Source organism: Benincasa hispida, chromosome 4 (genome assembly GCF_027475165.1).
Source record: "Benincasa hispida cultivar pf3 chromosome 4, pf3_genome.v1.1, whole genome shotgun sequence".
In the NCBI taxonomy this organism is placed as follows: domain Eukaryota; kingdom Viridiplantae; phylum Streptophyta; class Magnoliopsida; order Cucurbitales; family Cucurbitaceae; genus Benincasa; species Benincasa hispida.
In genome coordinates, this window is record NC_143481.1 from 5,615,473 (window position 1) to 5,635,354 (window position 19,882).

Consider the following 19,882-nt stretch of genomic DNA (forward strand, 5'->3'; position numbering starts at 1 on the left):
GGCAATCATGTTTGAGACCCACTAAAACCAATGAAGGAAAAGTAGTCCTAAATCCGACCCTCTTTGATTATGAAGCTTTTAGAAGAGATCTTGCTTGTGCTATAATCTTACATGAATATCCAATAAACATGGTTGAACATAAAGGATTTAGAAAGTTTTTTAGTGGTGCTCAACCGTTGTTTAAGATGATTTCAAGAACCACGATGAGGAGAGATATAATAAAAATTTATGAAGAAGAGAGAATTAAAACAATGAAATTTTTGGAAAACAATAGAAGTAGAGTTGCTCTTACTACGGGCATGTGGACTGCGTCTAGTCAGAAGAAGGGATACATGGCAATCACTGCACATTTTAGTGATGATTCTTGGGTCCTGCAAAGCAGACTTTTAAGGTAATTTAAATCTTTTATATTGTTATGTATTTTTTGTTTATTTGGTTTTCATTTTAACATATTATTACGTAATACTACTATACTAGGTTTGTACACGTGCCACATCCACATATTGGACAATTACTTTCTGAAGCATTAATGGAGTGTATTTTTTTATTGGAACATAGATCGTAAATTGTCCACTTTAACAGTATATAATTGTTCAATAAATGATGCGATGGTTGACATTTTATTAAGAAATTTAAATTTAAGGACACTGTGGTTGTATGGAAGTTTGTTCCACATTTGTTGTTGTGCACGTATTTTGAATTTGATAGTGAAAGATGGTTTGGCTGTAATTTCGGATGCTATAGAGAAGATTAGAGGTACTGTTCATTTCTGGACTCTTTCTCTAAAAAGGAAGGAAAAATTTGAAGGAGTTTGTCAAATACAAATTCCATGCAATAAAAAACTCAGTCTTGATTGTGTTACAAGATGGAATTCAACCTTTGTGATGCTCAAAACTGCTTTGGAATACAAGGATGTTTTTCCTCGTCTAAAACAACATGAACAACTATACACTTATCTTCCTTCAGATACTGATTGGAATTTTGTAAAAGAAATGTGTGATAGATTAGAACCACTTTACTTGATGACTAAGTTATTTTCTGGGTCAAGTTATCCAACCTCCAATGTCTTTTTTGAAGAAGTTTGTGAAATTAGGTTGGAACTTTCTAAGTGGCTTAACTCTGATGTTGAGGAGGTACAAGTAATGGCATCAAGAATGATTGCTAAGTTTGAAAAATATTGGAGTGTGATTCACGGTGTATTGGCAATAGCTACAGTATTAGATCCTAGATTTAAGATGAGATTGATCCAATTTTATTTTCCTCAAATCTATGGATTTCATCATACTGTTGAAATTAAACGTGTTAGAGACTTGTGTTGTGATTTGATGAAGTTTTATAGTTCAAATTCAAGAACAATAGAAGAACCTTAGCGTTCTACATCTACAATTAGTACTTCTTCGACTTCAAGGCGAGATGGAAGTAGTAGTTCAACTGCTCTTGTTAATAGGAAAGATCGATATCTCAAGTTTGAAGAGTTTGTTAATAATGTTGAAAATGATGTTGATAATGTCAAATCAGAGTTGGATCATTATTTGGATGAGTCTCTTCTACCGCGATCGGATGATTTTAACAGTTATGCATTATCAAATATAAATTACAACATGACTTTTGGGAATAAACTAGGGAAGAAAACGACATACCCATTAAACCCAATTTTCTTCACGTATTCCCTCTTGATCACGATCTCTTTAGTTTTCAATTCAAATTTTCCAATTGGGCACCACCACTTGAGAACCCTCTAGTATTCTCTTTAAGGATTAAGAATTCAAGCAAGAGTTGTAGGCTTTGATTGAATTCCTAGAAGAGGGAAAAGAAGAAGGAGAAGGATTTTCCCAAATAACTTTTCTATGTTATTCCCAGGAAGAAGATGGAGAGTACACAAAAAGAAAAAGAAAAAGAAAAAGAAAACTCCTACTGCACTAATGTTTAGAGAAAATCAGGGGGAATAAAGTTGTAACTACCTCCATTTGATTAAATTAAAATAAAATTTAATTTAATTTAATTTAATTTAAATAAGAATTTATATGTATAATAACTACCTTATCATATACATATATACTATATATTATATCAAATATAACATATAACCTATAGTTTTATATTGTATCAAATACAACATAACTTATAGTTTTATTGTCTCTCAACAATGTATGACGTTTAATATAAATCATATTTATATTAAATTCAATTATATAAATCTCATCCATACAATTAAAATTTGAATCATATTCAACTATTTAATTCCTCTCAACTATTTATGGTATTTAATATAAATCATATTTATATTAAATTTAATTATATAAATTTGATTCATTTAATATTTGAATTATATTCAAATTTCTCTTAAAATACTTTATATTATAATGTATCAAATATATTATATTAATTATATCACATATAATTAATTTGAATAATTCAAATTAATTCTCAATTAAAACCTGTTGACCTACAGAGGGGACCTTATAAACTTGTAGATTGAAGCTTCAATGGTACTTGGATAATTAATTGAACTCTTTAATTAAATTACCCAATATCCATTAACTGCCGGTCATTCCACTAAAGACCGACAGCTGTACTCTTCGCACTACAGATATATTTCTATGTCCATTGGATATAACCAATTAAACCAGTGCAATAACCCTTCACATTGCTCGTAAGTAAAGCTGGACCATAATACCGTTTTGCCCCTATAGTTACATCTAACTCCTTAAGTACCACTGATCCCTTTAATGAACAATAAGTCATAGTCCAACTATGATCAAGTCTCTCTCAAACCAAGAGAGGGTGTGGCCACATTGTTCAAGGCCCGGAATCAGCCCTTGAGAGAGCAATTTATCTACTTATCCCAACAACGGGGAAGGAGTGAATGTAGTTGTCTTCCCAACTCCCCAATCAGATGAATCCCCAAAATGGTAGGCATATTAAGTTGACAATCTGGCCACTCTCACCCATGCAGGTCATAGGAGTTCAAATATTAAATTTAATATGAGTAGAGTTCATATTAAAACTATAGGTTAAAATTAATGTGCATTAGATGCACATTAAACTATAGGAACATGAGAGAAAACACAATCGAATATGATTCAATTATAAGGTTAAATTAAACATGTTATATTTAATTTAATGATTAATTAATTGAAGAATTAATTGATTATCTAATTTAATTTAATTTAATTAAATTAATTGAATTAAAACTATATGTTATGAGTGAGGGATGTATTAGAATATGAATCTAATACACATTTAATTAAATATAAGATATTTAATTATTATTGATTAATTTGATTAATTAATAATTATTTGATTTATTTTAATAAATTAAATTTGATTTAATTTATTGGTTAAATAAAATTTAAATAAATTTGTTATAACAAACTCCCAACATGGAGAGTTATATGGGAGTGGGAGAGAGATATTCTCCCTACTTCCTCCTCCATCTCTAATCAGTTCTCTCTGCATCACAGAAGAAAAATATTCTCTCTTGGCCTCTGGCTTTCGAGAATTTTTCTTGATAAAAAATTTTCTTCAAAGATCCCCCCTTCTTTTACCTCACTAGCCAGATAAGAATACTGACAAAACTATTTTGGTGGTGTTTACTTGATTTGCAGCAGAGAAATCAAGATCGTAAATCCCAAAAGTTGGTGAAGCGCTCTAGAGTTGTCAACGAAAGTAAGGGATTCTAAGTTTTATTTCCTCTATTAATTTGTTATTAAAATCTGAAAATGGTTTGGATTTATTTCCATTTCGCTTGGGATTCAAGCCAGTAAGTATAATGTTTATCCTATTCCATTATGTTTTAGTTTGTTGGTTTTGTTTCTTTAAAATTGAAAAATTGAATGCAAGGCGATCTTACGCTTCTGCTCGAAATTCGATCCCTACACTATGATCATCTTGGTGAAATGTAAGTCTCTTCTATCAATGGTGTTATGTAGAGAGATTATTCATTTTTTGGTCCAATCTTATACAAGCTCTTTGTATAGAACACCCTTGCTCACATGTCTTTACATGAATGATCAAGATCAAATCATTTGTAGCACTTTACAAGAATTGTAACAACTACAAAACCGGTCGTATTTGTAGTGTCACCAAGATAAGGTACCCAATCTTATCCATCTACTATAGACTGTTTAGGTTATCACTTATTCATAGTGTCACTAGGACAAGTGGGAGATTGTTGGGGTTGGTGTCCTAAATCTCGTAGGGTCCTGTAGTTTGTAATTATATTGTACAAACATTTTATTTATTTAATAAAATATGAGATATTTTATTTGACATTTGGTAGCATTAAACCCACATACCAATAAACTAACATACAAGGTTATCTTCTGTAGCTTAAACATGTATGTAGAGACATACAGGTGGATCATGTTTAAGTGATAACCAAAATGGTGTGTAATAGATAGACAAGGCTGGCTACCTTATCATGGTGATACTACGAGTATGACTCACTTTGTAGATGTTATAATTGTTGTAAAGTACTACAAATGATATGATCCTAATCATTCATATGAAGACATGTGAACGGGGATATTCTATACAAAGGAGTTTGTATGAGATTGGACCACGAAATGACTAGTTTCATTATATAATGTCATTCATAATATAGACTTACATTTCACCAGGATGACCATGGTGACATGACCTAAATCTTGAGTGAGTTGTGAAGTCCTGCCTATGAAGGCGGTTCTTTGATTTGTATAGGTGAGAGTGACTAGATCGCCGACTCAACAAGCCTACCATTTTGGGGATTCATCTGATTGGGGAGCTGAGAACACAGTTACATAAGACGGAATTCACTTCTTCCCTGAGGCAGGGGAAAGTAGATAAATTGCTCCCTTAAGGGCTGATTCCAGGGCTTGAACAATGTGGCGTCATACCCTCTATTGACCCAAGAAGAGTCTAGTCATAATTGGACTATGATTTATTGTTCATTAGAGGGATCAGTGGTACTTAAGGAGTTAGATGTAACTATAGGGGCAAAACGACAATTTTGACCTAGCTATACTTGCGTAATTTGTGAAGGGTCATCACACTGTTGATTGGTTATATCTAATGGACACAGAAATATATATATATATATATATATAGTGCGAGTGTAACTATCGTTCTTTAATGGAGTGCCCGATAGTTAATGGATGTTGAGTAAATTAATTAAAAAGTTTAATTAAATATTCAAGTATCATTGTCCAAGCTACATGTCCATAAGGTCCCCTCTGTAGCTCAAGGGGTATTGATGAGAATCAATTTTAGATTAATTTGAATTATTCAAATTAATTATATGTGATATAATTATTTTAATTGAACTATATATGATATAATAACTTTAATGTATTTGATATATTATAATATAAAGTTTATTTGAGAGGAAATAAATATTTGAATATGATATAAATATTAATTATGTGAATTGGATTCATATAATTAAATTTAATATAAATGAGATTTATATTAAATATCGTTGTTGAGAGAATTAGACTATAGGTAATATTGTATTGTATAGAATAGTAAACTATAGGTTATATGTTATATTTGATATAACATATAGTTTAATATATATTATATGATAAAGTGGTTATCATATAAATATATATTAAAGTTTTTATTAAAATTAATTTGATTTAATAATTTTAATTTTTGGAAAAAAATTCAAGCTCTTTCAATCACTCAACTATCTTCCTCTCTCAATTAATTCTTTCCCTCTCCAAAAAGCCAGAGCCCACACACTCTTGGATTCTCATCGTAGAGAATACAGAGGAAACCATTTTGGTAGTGGCGATTTAAGAAAATTAGCGTTTACTATTCGAGGACTTTTGGAGAAGAGGAAGCGTGAAGAAATCGTTCTTCAAAGGTGAGTTCCTATTTCTCTTTTCTCTCTATTCTCTTTTATTTTTAAGAGCATGCTGTATTTTTCATCTTAAATGCATAGTTTTCTGTATTTTTCATATTACGCATTGGTTTCGAGTACTGCATGTGTTGGACAATGAAGTTCATCGCATGGGCATCATCCCTCCTCTTGTGACTGTGAGCATTGCATCCACCACGAGTAAGTCCCTTCACCGCATGGGCATCGACTTGCTGCATGGGTATGCTACTTATCGCATGGGTTTACGTTCAAATTTGTAAATGTCGACGTATGGTATATGTTGACATGCTTATCTTCAAGCTCCACTACTTTGCAAGGCCATCACCCCATCGCATGGAGTGCGTCCCATTGTAAGCCATCATCGCATGCCATCCCGTCGCAAGGCATCACCGTATGCCATGATATCAGGCATCGCAAGATAGAAGTAAATCCTCTGTTTTTCTTTGAAAATCTGAGCTCCAGACAACTTCAAATTTGACCCTAAACAACCTAAAAAATACAAACTCGATTGCAAAAATAAAATGCCTAAAGAATAGGCTCTTACATTGATCAAATCAACATAAAATTTTACAATCTATGGTGCCAGTAAATGAAATTATCTATCAAGAAAACCTTATATATTTTCAAGCAAAATGCAGAAAAACAACCCACCTTTTGAACTGATTTTTGTTCCAAAATCAAAAAATCAAAATACAAAAAAATATTGGCTCTGATACCAATTGAAGGAATCGAATTCCCGTAGAAGCATGTGAACACCTTGCATTTAGACATTAATTTCTTATGAAAACATAAACAGTAAAATAAAACATACATTTGTAGGATAAACATTCAAACAAAAACATAAGCATGCTAGAAAAGAGAAAGAAAAGGAAATCAAAACTCACCTTTGTTGATTCCTCTAGCTTTCCACTTCTACCGTCATCAACGATCTCGAACTTCTCTAAGAAGGACACCACCAACAAAGTTACCTTGCTATTCTCTAGGATTCCAAAGAACTTGGAATAGTGGTCTCCAAGAACTTTCGAGGAGGAGAAGAGTAGAGAATTTTTAGAGAGAAGTTAGAGAGAAGGTAGAGACTTGTGTAAAAAAAAAAAAAAAAAAAATCCTTACCCTAAATGGGACATCAGGATATATTTATATGGAGAATGATTAGCCCCTTCTTCAAGAATTTTTCTTTATATCCTTAGTGCTAATTAATTAAATAATCCTTATTTGATTAATTGACACATTAATTAAATAACCATATATTAAATCCTATTTAATATACATTTATTTAAGTATCATAAATACCATATATTTATACAAACCTCCAATCTCCATTATTTTTTAATCAATTAATTAATCATTAATCAATCAATTAAATAACTATCATATTTAATATGGAGTTAATGAACATATAAATATCACATATTTATATGTGTACATCTCTTTATGAATCCAATTCACATGAATCTAATATTTGAATCTTACTCAAATATCTCTCTCTTATATAATTTGGATTATAGATCATATCTATAATTAACCATTATATATTAATCTAATTAATATAAAATTTTCTCATTTGATTGGAACAATTTAAATCATTCCTCACTATTATCCTTTAGTGAGCTAACAAGAGGGCCTATGGATCTACATATTAGAATTCTAATGATATGAGATTAATTGATTAAACTCTTTTAATCCAATTAATCAATATTTATTAACTACCGATCACTGCATTCAAGACCGATAGTTATACTCTTCGCACTGTAGATATATTTTTGTGTCCATGGATATAACCAATCAATAGAGCGATGACCTTTCATAAATGCTCACAACTACAGCTAGGTCAAAATATTGTTTTACTCCTGCAGTTACATCTAACTCCTTAAGTACCACTGGTTCCTCTAACGAGCAAACAGTTTATAGTCCAACTATAAACTAATACCTCTCGGACTAGTGAGAGGTTAGGGCCCCATTGATTAAGACCCGGAACCAACTATTAAGGGAGTAATTTATCTACTTTCCCTAGGAATGGGAATGAGTGAATTCCATCTTGTGTAGCTATGTTCTTAGCTCCCTAATAAGACAAATCCCCAAAATGGTAGGCTTATTGAGTTGGCTATCATGGTCACTCTCACCCATACAGATCAAAGAACTGTCGTCATAAATAGGAGTTCACAACTCACTCAAGACTAAGGTCAAGTTTCCTATGGTCATGCTAGTGAAATATTAGTTTCTTCAAATAACGGTGTTATAAAGAGAAACTAATTATTTCGTGGTCTGATCTATATGTGAACTCCTTTATACATGATACCCCACACACATGTCTTTACATGAACAAATATGGTTCATATTGTTTGTAACACTTATATGTGACAATTTAATTTTTAATAATTGTTGTTCATGTTCATGTAACAATTACAAAGTGGACAATATCCGCAGTGTTACTAGGATAAGGCACCCAACCTTCATCCATTTGTTACTGACTTTTTAGGTTATTACTTGAACATGAACCACCTGTATGTCAACCACATACTGTTCAAGTGACATCTTATAACCTTGGATCTTAGTTTATTAGATTGAATTGATGCTGTCTAAATTTCAAATAAAATACCTCTGATTTTATTAAATAAATAATTTGTTTTAACAAAACTACAAACCATGAGATATACTAGATTTAGGACATCAATCACAACAATTACAAATATAATCTTTTATATCAAACCAATTTAATCCTATTAAATTGATTAAAAGATTAAACCTATTTATAATCTTATTAAAAATATTTGATCATAGGTCTAATATGAATCAAATTTTAAACTATTTAAAAAATGATTTTAACCTATGTTAGCATGCAACTCGTTATTATAGATTTTAATTCTAATTTCATTTAACTTATAACTATTATAAATTATAAATGAAATAATTAAAACCTAAAATTGCATCTAATGACATACTTTGAAAAATTATAACAACTATAATTTACTAAAGTGGTGTCATGCATCATGCAATTTCATTGTTCATTACATTCCATACATAACAATTATATACTATAGTAATGAAAAATAAATAAATAACACATCCAAGTGTCTCGAACGCACATCGCTCAAACTACCTTCTTGCGCACGCACGTTTTAGAACGTAGTGACATTTAGGGAGAGCGCAGAGGAGCTCGACGAAAAGACGTGCAACGCTGCTACGCTCTACATGTTTTTCCCCGAATTCCATGGCACTTCGCAAGGGTGCAGCTACGCTCGGGGCTACTGCCCCCTTTCGAATTCATTCGAATTACTCCAATCAACTCCAATTTGAAGCTGAAACCACGACTCGATTGAACATAGACATAAATACAGACTCGATTGCAATATGATATGCCCAAAAAATACAAGAGGCTCTTACAATTGAAAGTAGTAAATAGTCTACGATGCCAAATTCGAAACATCCACATTGCAAACTAACAAAGCATACATCCATTATGCTCTTATAAGATTCAAGTCTAATTGTATAAATTGCATATATAAGATTCATAGAATCCTACGACTCGTAGATAATTCAAGATACAAGAGTTTAGGTCTTCCTACCTTCGAATATCAGCCCCTCAGCATCGAAAATACATAGAATTAATATGTTCGTCTTCCCAAACAACCTCGGATCAATGGTTGTGCTATAAGTACAAAACTAAGTTGTCGTATAGCCCTGTGCTAACATCGTTATCCATCTGACCCCATAAAAACAAGATTGAATTTAACTTAAATATTTACTGTATGCGATTACAATCAATAAAGACGATTAATATCTAAAATTACAATTAGTTGAGGAATACATCATTTGTTGTGAACAATTAATGATAAATACACTCTTCGTTGTGAATAGTTAAGAAAATTTACAAGAAATAATAACGAAATCCAATGATTAAGTCACATCGCGAGCTCGGTTGGGACATTTTCATTTATTATGCCCTTATTGTCTGCAAATTGTGTAACGTATATTGTAACATTCCCTCCAATCCATCTCGTTCTGCAAGTAGTACACAATCTGCCAATGTTTCTAACTCGGGATTCGTCCGGATAAATAGTGGGGTTAGGATAAGGCCAACCTTTTTTATCTAGGATGAGCTCGAACATGGGATAAGTGGAAATTTTGTAATAATCTTCAATGTAGTACAAGTAGTCTAACCTAATGGTCTTACACGCAACCATGACTTGAGAACATGGGATTCCATAACTCTGACACTTATTGCATGTGCATGTTCTTTCACTTAACTTTATTCGGTGTGTGGTTCCTCCCTTCAGTGTTATTAGGTTTATTGAAGTGATGGTGTCACAAAACCTTGTCCTTTGGTCAAATATGTTAACGCTATGTTTAGTTACACATCTTTCCCAATGTGCTAATTTCTTAACTGCATACTTATGACATATACGGCAATTACTTAGAATATTTCATAGTTAGTAAGAACATGAGGGATAACTAACATGGAATAATTTACCTTGTGAAACACTTTCCAGATTCAAGAGCAGTCTCTATCTCTACATAACGAGCAGTGAAATAGCCGATAGTTCGATAGAATGTTGCTTGGGCTAGTGCATTAATGGGTAGCTTCCTGGCTCCTTTCAGAATAGAATTCGAAATTTTGACCACATTTCGTGGTTAGCTATCCATGATGATGACCACCATCATATGACTGGGTCCACTGTTTAAGATCTATGGAAGCAAAAAATTGTAAGCAATTAGGGTTTGCTGTTTGAAGTTCGGCTGTACAGTCATTCAACTTTCGAACTTGAAATTTTGATCTTACACCAAGCTTTTTAACATACTATTTCTATACTTGTCGCTAAAATTACTTGCTACATGTCGCAAGTAGAATTTGTGATGTATCTCTAGCCAGCCGTTGTTATGTTTTGCATGGCAAATAAATGCTCTTGTATTTATCTGAAATTAGACATATTCCCTCCCTTCCATACGCCACATGATCCCATAGAATTTTCAAAAACCAGCCCCATGAATCAGCGTTTTCCTCTGGTACAATAGTGTATGCAACTGGATAAACGTGTCCATTTGCATCGACTGAGGTAGCTATTACATAATCCATCGATCATTATGTTGAAGTCAACTTGACGATGCATGTTTGTATGAAGAGATGGTTGCCTATCATATTGTATATCATTTGCCTCATTCATAATGTTTCCATGCATGTAACATAGAAACCCCACAAGGTCCATTGTAGTTTGATCAATTCAATCTGATATTTACCAAAGACTGTAAGTATTTATTAAGAAGAAAATTAAACTTCACTTATTTTGGGGTAATGGTTTGCACTACTGTATCGCACCCTAAATTAATTTTCGTGCCTTACTTTACTAAATATAGAAAGGGAAGTACGGAGTCAATCCACAGAAAGTCGATTTAGATTTCTTAACTTTGAAACTTATAGAATGTAACCGGAAGGGGAGGGGGTTTGTGAAAATGATTAACGTAAATTGCACGAAAATTAAAATGGTGCGAAGTAAATTAAATGCATGGAGTGAATTGAGTGAATTTTTTTTTGTAAAAATTATCAATTGAACAAAACACCTAGCTTGGGTCAACCTAGTTTATTTCATTCCCTTTCGATTCTATCATCAACTTAATCATAAGATTAATGTAAGATTTTCAAATTAAAGCTTAGCCTACTCGCTTAGGATATTAACCAATAGTCCTTAAGATGGAGTTAATTTAAAAAAATAGCGAGAATCCTCTACTAATCAATAAAACAACAAGCATTAAAATTAAGCGTGACACCAAGCCGAATAATTAATTTCTATCGTCTAACCAACCATTCTAGAGAGATTTATCTAGATTAGAAAGTAATGCTTATCAAATGGAATTCCAATTTGACTTCACAAACTTACTTAACCCTTGCTTCTAGATGATTAACTACCTAACGATCACAAACTAGGGCTAATAAAAGCAATCAATCACACTAACATAGCTAATTTGCCAGATTATCCCATGCAAGATAGATTGAAAAACGATTTGAGATGAAATCTCATAAAATTCTTAAAAATCTCAGCAATATTATAGCCCAAGTCTCAAGAATGAAGAAGGAATTGAGATAAACTACAAAACCCAAGTTAAGTACTTACCTCTTAGCCACAAATCATGCTCTAAAACCAATAATCAAGCTTTATGATGCTAAAAATGGCAAGAAATTACAGTATTTGGTTGAGGGGAGAAGGAAAACGATCCTAAAAATGAAAAAATGGCATGATAACCTACATTCGCGGTGTTGCAACGCTCCGTAAGGGCGTCCAATGCTACGCAAGCCAGCACGTATGCCTCCGTCTAGCATCTTACCCTTATTCTTATAGTTCCATTCAAGTTGCCATTGTTTGTTGTGTTTTCGGTCTAGATAAGGCGATTCCTTGCTCCCTAAAGTCAGAGAGATTGAGACTGAATAGAACGCTTTTAGTAATGACGAAAGTCTCTAGTCATAGGATTTGATTGCAACATGTAGCATTGCAACTCTGCCCTGTTCTATGAAAAAATATAATGCTTCTATCTTTAAGCATTGCACGATGCTCCTTTGGAATGTTGCAATGCTCCGACTGAGGGTAGAAATGTAATTTTTCAGCCTTCTTTCATTGTTTGTGCGATTTAGCTCCCAACTTGGCTGTTTTATCGTCTTTTTGTCCCAAACGCTTCATTCAACCTCTTGTACACTTGAGACCTATAAAAATATCAATTAAACACATTAAGTAGCCTAAAAATCCCGAATTAAAGAGAGGGAGATAACACATTTTCGACGCTATCAAATGCCCCCAACTTAGCTCTTGATCATTCTCGAGCTTATGAACCCTCAGTTTGTTTTCCCACTAACCTGGCTTGAAAGATCCAAAATTAAGTTTCCTAATCTCAAAGTGGTAATGTCATTACATGGGAGTAGTCAAAATTGATCTATTAATAACTCTTATTATATATTTTCTTTTCTCTTCCTCTCTTTTTTTTCTTTTCGAATGGAGGGGAAACTTTATCAAGGAAAGCGTCTTTTATTTTGGCTTGCCCACACGAGTTACGTGAAGCACATCCAACTATGGGTCAACTTCCCTTCAAAAGAGCCTAAGCTTACTTATTCCTCTAGGGCACTTTAGCTCAAAGGGAAACTACGGGTATCATAGTCGCCCCAAGTTAATCATATCTTTGAGGAAGAGTAGTAAACCTCTCCTTATTCCTACTTCTTTCATTTCTTTTATTTATTTCTTTTTTTATTTTTTTTGAAGAATGGTGATATCAATTGACTACATCTCAAAACATGCATTACTAGATTAAACCTTGAAAAAACTAATATCTTTCACTGAGGCCTTTCAAAGTGACAACGTACCTTGTTAGGATTGGTGTCCTAATTCTCCTGGAGTCTTGTAATTTGTAAACAGTTTGTACACATTGTTATTAATAAAAAAAATGTTATTTTATTTGCTTTTACTCATAACCAATAAACTAAGATCCGTGGTTATTTTATGTAAACTTAAGCATGTATGTGAGACATATAAGTGAATCATGCCTTAAGTAATAACCTAAATGGTTTGTAGTATAAGGATAAAGGAGGGATACCTTATCCTGGTGACACTACGGATACTGCTTGCTTTGTAGATATTTATAAGTGTTGTAAAGTGCTACAAATGGTTTGATCCTGACATTCACGTGGAGACATGCGAGCGGGGGTGTTTTATACAAAGAGTTTGTATAAGAACGGACCACGAGATGATTTGTCTCTTTATATAACGTCGTTGATAATTAAGACTTACATTTCACTAAAACAACCATAGGTGACATGACCTAAATCCTGAGTGTTTTGGGAACTCCTGCCTATAAGGGTGGACCTTTGATTAGTATGGGTAATAGTGGCTAGATTGCTAACTCAACAAGCCTACCATTTTGAGGATTCGTTTGATTGGGGAGCTGGTAACTCAGTTACACAAGACGGAATTCACTCCTTCCCTAAAGCATAGGTAAGTAGATAAATTGCTCCCTTAAGGGCTGATTCTGAGTCTTGAACATAGTGGCCACACTCTCTCTTTAGAAGAGAGGACTCAGTCATAGTAGCACTATGACTTATTATTCATTGGAGGAATCAGTGGTGCTTAAGGAGTTAGATGTAACTATAGAGGCAAAACGGTTAATTGGCCCAATTGTACTTACGAGCGATTTATGAAGGGTTATTGTACTGTTGATTGGTTATATGGACATAGAAATATATTTGTAGTGTGAAGAGTGCAGTTGTCGGTCTTTAGTAGAGTGCCCGACAATTAACGGATGGTGGATCTCGTGACTAAATAGTTTAGTTAGCTATTCACGTACCATTGGAGCTTCAAACTACAGGTTCATGAGGTCTCTTTAGTAGTTCAATGGATTCAAGATGAGAATTAGATTTTGGGTTAGTTTGAAGTTTCAAATTAACAAGAGGAAATTCGATTATATATAACATAATTGTGGTGATATATTAAATGTTGGGATTGGTGTCCTAATTCTTCTAGAGTCTCATTTTTGTAATTATACACAGTGTTTATGAATAAAATAAGTGTTATTTCATTCTTGCATTTACTCATATCCAATAAACAAAGCTCCATGGTTATTATATGTAAACTTAAGCATGTATATGAGATATACAAGTGAATCATGCCATAAGTGATAAACTAAATAGGTCTGTAGTATAAGGATTAAGGTGGGATACTTGATCCTAGTGACACTAGGGATACAGCCTACTTTGTAGAGGTTTGCAAGTGTTGTAAACTACTACAGATGATAGATCCTGACCATTCATGTGGAAACATGCGAGTGGGGATATCCTATACAAAGAGTTTGTATAAGACCGAACCACGAGATGATTCGTCTCTATTTATAACGTCGTTGATACTGGAGACTTACATCTCACTTAAACGACCAAAGGTGACATGACCTTAATCCTGAATGTTTTGGGAACTTCAGCCTTTGAGGGCGATTCTTTGATTAGTATGGATAGGAGTGGCCAGATTGCCAACTCAACATGCCTACATTTTTGGGGACTTGTCTGATTTAGGAGCTGGGAACTCAGTTACACAAGATGAAATTCACTCCTTCCCCGAAGCATGGGTAAGTAGATAGATTGCTCCCTTAAGGGCTAATTCCCGGGCTTTAACATAGTGGCCACAACTTCTCTTTGGAAGAGAGGACTCAATCATATTAGGCCTATGACTTATGTTCATTAGAGAGATCAATGGTATTTAAGGAGCTAGATGTAACTACAGGGGCACAACGATTATTGGTCGAGTTGTACTTACGAGCGATCTGTGAAAGGTTATCGCACTATTAATTGGTTAAGATGGACAGATAATATATCTATAGTAAGAAGAGTTCAGTTGTCGGTCTTTAGTGGAGTGCCTAGTAGTTAACGGATGGTGGATCCCATGACTAAAGAGTTTAGTCAGTTAGTCACCTACCATTGGAGCTTGATCAGGTCCTTAAGGTCCCCTTGGTAGTTTGATGGATTCAAGTTGAGAATCAGTTATTGGTGTTGATTTGAAATGTTCAAACTGACATGAGGTATTTCGATTATATATGATATGATCGATGTGGTGTATGAGATACATCAAATTGAAGGTTAATGTAAATGAGATTTACATCATAAAATAGAAAAAGAGCTATAGTTTATATGTTTCATGAAATGAAATATTAAAATTATTGGTTATAAATATAGTATGATAAGTTGGTTATCATTTATTTATAATAATATTAATTATTGGATAATTATCTCTTTTTCTCTAATAACCAATTAAGTGCGAGGTTATTGGTAGCTTTATGGTAACCGTGAGATAAATGGAAAAATGTTTTCCTGATTTTAGTAAGGTTAATTTGAGATTTCCAATCTCGGAAAGTTCTCACAGATAGGTTGTCAAGTAAATCAGATTTACTAAACGACAGCTAGAGTAGACAATCATGAAGAGTTTCTATATGATAGACTCTCGGCTGACCGATGAGCTAAATGATCGCGTAGCTTTAGCTAGATGATCGCATAATTTTTGTTAAACGATTGGGCATCGTCCTGTACGATAGGTTTTGACATCTCCCACTTACTCCATCATTAACACAATTGCTCTTCCTTCAGTCTCTGCCTCTAACCGAGTCCACACATGGCCCACACTCTGAATTCTCACACCGAGAATATCAAGGTAACCTTTTTGGTGGTGTCATACTCAACTCGACACAATCGAGGTTCTATGGAGGTTGTTCGTGGTGTTTGGAGTGTTTGTGACCTTGATGATCGCTTTGTTCGAGTTTGCAGTGATCGTACAGTGTAAAGTTCGTGTTGTGATCGAGCGTTCGTAATCGAGAGATTTTGAAGATGAGTCTTTAAAGGTATGTGAATTCTTCCCATGATCATGTAGTAAAACATGCTATAATTTCTGTTTTGCACATAGTCTATTGTTTTCATTTGTGACTGTAATTGTGTATGTTCATATACGATTGAAATTTGGAACGATCCTTCCGCTGCTCATGGAAATCCTTATGTTCGATTTCTTTCAATTGGTATCAGAGCCAGGTTGTTCTGATATTCCAAATTTCACTTCTGTTTTGAACTTCTTTTACAGTCGTGGTGGGTTTTCTGCATTTGTGTTTAATTGTGAAATGCTTGTGTGGATGGCGTTGATGGATGTTTACGGATTTAATTGCCTCTGTTAAAGCTTTCTTTAAATTACAAAGTGTTAATTTGTAAGGGCCCCTGTGTTTTGGGGCGTAATTAAAATGCTATCGAGTCTGTAATTCAAAGAATTTGAGTTAGTCGAGTCGTTCGTGATGAAGTTTTGAAGTATGGAGATGCGGTTCTCAGCGAAGAAGAAGACCAAGAGTTGGTCGTGTCGTGAAGCCTCAGGTAAACGAACGTTGGGATTTAATTAAACGATCGTTTAGCTAATGCTAAACAATGAGGATTTGCTCTATCGCGTAGCATTGGTTTCCTGATCGTGGAGACGCTGGAGGTAGATGATAGTAGTGGGAGCATATGATGTTCATCGTTTAGAAGAAGGCGCGCTCTAAACGATCATGTAGTTAGCATGCTCATTGCATAGTTACTACCTACACGATCACGCGGTATATGATACAAAGGCACTTGCTCAACGATCGTGTAGACGATCGTGCTTCATCGCATCGTAGTCATTTAGACGATCGTATAAGGCTTGCATTGTGCAGAGCGCGCTAAACGATCGCATACCTCATGCTTCATCGCATAGTAAAAGGTACACAATCGTGGCTAAACGATCGTTTAGCTCTGGGAGCATTGGTAAACGATTGAGCAAAGTGTTTGTTCTTTCTTATAGAAGATCGCAGGGTGTTTGGTACACGATCAGTTGGAGATGCGTTACTTCGCCCGGACGGTTCAAGACCCAATTCACCTATTTGAACCGGAGACTCCTTGTTTTGTAATAGTTAGCTTGTAGTTTTGAGGATTTGAGGCAATTTTTCCCCGTTCATCAACATTTGTTTATTATACATGTGATGTATCGTGTTTATATGGCAAAGTGTTTGACATATAGATTAAAACCCACCTTAGGTTGTGTAATTATCCATGCATCATGTATTATAAGTGTTATAATCGTGCATGAAGAAATTACATGAAAACATGCACATGCATCATGAAATATAAGAGTTATATTTTGCATGAAGTGAGCATATTCATGCATCATCCTTTTATTGTAAGTGTTATAGTATAAGGGTGAATGGAAGCATATTGTGCTTGATTCGTTGCTTGTCTATATAAGTGTTATATAAAAAGGTAGCAATGAATGAACAATGCATTGAGCATGACACTTAGGCTGTTTGTAAATGTTATGAATGCCTTTCATGTGTCTACTTTGCATTGTGGTTTTGGTTGTTTCCGTTTATAAGCGTTATAAAGGAAATTAGAACTAAAATCGATAAGAGTTGCATGCGGACTTAGGGTGAACTCATTGTTTTAAAAGGGTTTTAAAATTGGATTGAGATAAACCTAAGTTCAATGGTTCTATTGAGATTAGTAACCTAGATTAATCTTTTAAATCGGTTTAATAGGATTAAATTGATTGGCATAAAAGATTAATTTTTTTTTAAATCTATCTATAAGGGACCTTTTGTCTAAGGCGGGTTCTGTCTAGACTGGGGTTCTTAAGTTGACGAAAATGGAACACCTCTACTTGGGAATCTACCTGGAAAGGTTAATTAGATAGATTTTCTGCAAGCATGCGACGATTGATCAAAGACTCTGTTAAAGAGTTTAATGGATGATGACCAAAAGTTGTTTCAACTATCCCAGGTAAACTTTACTCTTGGGCAAACCTAAAAGTCACTTAGTTAAAATCCTTAGCCGTGTTTTTTCTAAGTAAACTAATCCCTAGGTTATAAAATACTCAATGGGTGGAAGAGATGTATCAGATATGTCCATGATTCCACTCACGTTTCTCCTTGAATGTTCACACTGTGAGATTCATGCTTGGTCTCGTGGTACTCTAGGAGCATCCCCCTTCGGATGGTTTTGAATGAGTCAATATCAAGGTTGATGGAGAGAATGTTTATAGTAAGTGGGTGAAGGGTGTGTGTCAACACGTCCTACGGTCTCTGTTATTGGTTCACACCGTGAGATCATTCTGTACTCCCTAGTGGCACCCTGGGAGCGTCCCCCTTCGGATAGATTTTGTGCAATTGGTCAAGATCAAGGTGAATTCCAGAAATGGATAGGGTCGCTTTAGATTTTGCCCCAATTGGATTTTTTTCCTTTCGAATTGGCTGCTTGGGGCGGATCTCTAGGGCTTAAAACGGCGGATGACACTTACGGGAGATTGTTAAGTAAGTTAATGATCTCTTGACCAAATCAATGATGGCTAGTCGTTATAGGAGCTAGAGTTGTTCTGGTATTAATGACTGGTTGAGAACTTCTCAATTCAGAGGAGGGATAATTGACCTCCCTTAGGTGACTTTTGTTCTAAACCTTTGAAGCGTCATTGTGAAACTAGATGTCACATGGGGTTTATGTTAGTTTTGCTAAACTTTATTGGATGTTGTGTGTTTTTCAACGGGTATTTACTTAAAACCTAATGTAGGTCAATGTGTTTTTGTTTTCAGCAACTCGTTAGTATTTTCATTTAGGGCCTTTAATATGACCGATTATATACAGTGGAAAGAGTCGTGTAAAACGGATTTTGTGGCAAACAACCTCAAATTTGTCATGGTTAAGGAATGTCCTCAAGTCCCGACCCTTGATGCACTGCGAAGTGTTTGTAATGCATATAAGGTGTGGATGAAGGCTAATTCATTGACCAGACTTCACATTTTGGCTAGCATACCTGATGTTTTGACCAAAAAGGTTGAGAACATGATCATTTCATGCGAGATCATGGACTTGTTGCAAGATTGTTTGAACACCAGTTCTTACTTTTCAAGCACAAAAGGATAGATGAAAAAACTAGTAGTGTCAGTTCCAAAGTTAAACTCCAGGAAGAGGAAGCAATTGATGTTGACTCTGTTGAGGTTCATGGACGAGAAGTGTTCTCTGAAATGCAATTTGGAGCTTATTTAGGTTCTGATACAGATCCCACTACTCTCCACAAGAGGAGGAAAGACAGTAAATGTGATTTATTGGTCTTGGAGACATGTTTGGTAGAGAATGATGATTCTTCCTGATCCTAGATTCGGTTGCTACCAACCATGTCAGTTCTTCTTATCAAGGATTTAGTTCCTAGCAAACGTTGCCACAGGGAGAGATGATTCTTCGAATCGGTACTGGTGAGATTATTTCAGCTGTTGCTGTAGGCAGGCTGAAGTTATTTTTTGATAAGAAACATTATCTGTTACTGGATAATGTTTTCGTAGTTCCTCATATCAAGATGAACTTAATCTCGGTTTCTTGTCTCATTGAACAAGGGTATATCGTCTCCTTTTCTGAGACTAAAGTGTTTATTTTCAAGAATGGAATGGAGATTGGTTTTGGTTCAATAGAAAGTAACTTATATGTACTAATATATTTAGTCATAAAAGCCTTATATAACACTGAAATGT

At 34.3% G+C, this 19,882-nt stretch overlaps 1 protein-coding gene across 1 annotated transcript; it reads left to right on the plus strand.

Annotated features, from left to right (window-relative positions):
- The first annotated feature begins 299 nt into the window (after positions 1-299).
- LOC120075503 (zinc finger BED domain-containing protein RICESLEEPER 2-like) lies at positions 300-1,370 on the plus strand. The gene is made up of 3 exons (XM_039028953.1): positions 300-391; positions 478-536; positions 709-1,370. The coding sequence occupies exons 1-3, from the start codon at positions 300-302 to the stop codon at positions 1,368-1,370; spliced, it is 813 nt and encodes a 270-aa protein (XP_038884881.1).
- The last annotated feature ends 18,512 nt before the right edge of the window (positions 1,371-19,882 follow it).

Coding starts and splice junctions, on each gene's coding strand:
- LOC120075503 (XM_039028953.1), top strand. CDS start 300: ATGTGGACTGCGTCTAGTCAGAAGAAGGGATACATGGCAATCACTGCA. Junction 392..477: donor CTGCAAAGCAGACTTTTAAG/GTAATTTAAATC, acceptor CTACTATACTAG/GTTTGTACACGTGCCACATC. Junction 537..708: donor TTCTGAAGCATTAATGGAGT/GTATTTTTTTAT, acceptor TGAATTTGATAG/TGAAAGATGGTTTGGCTGTA.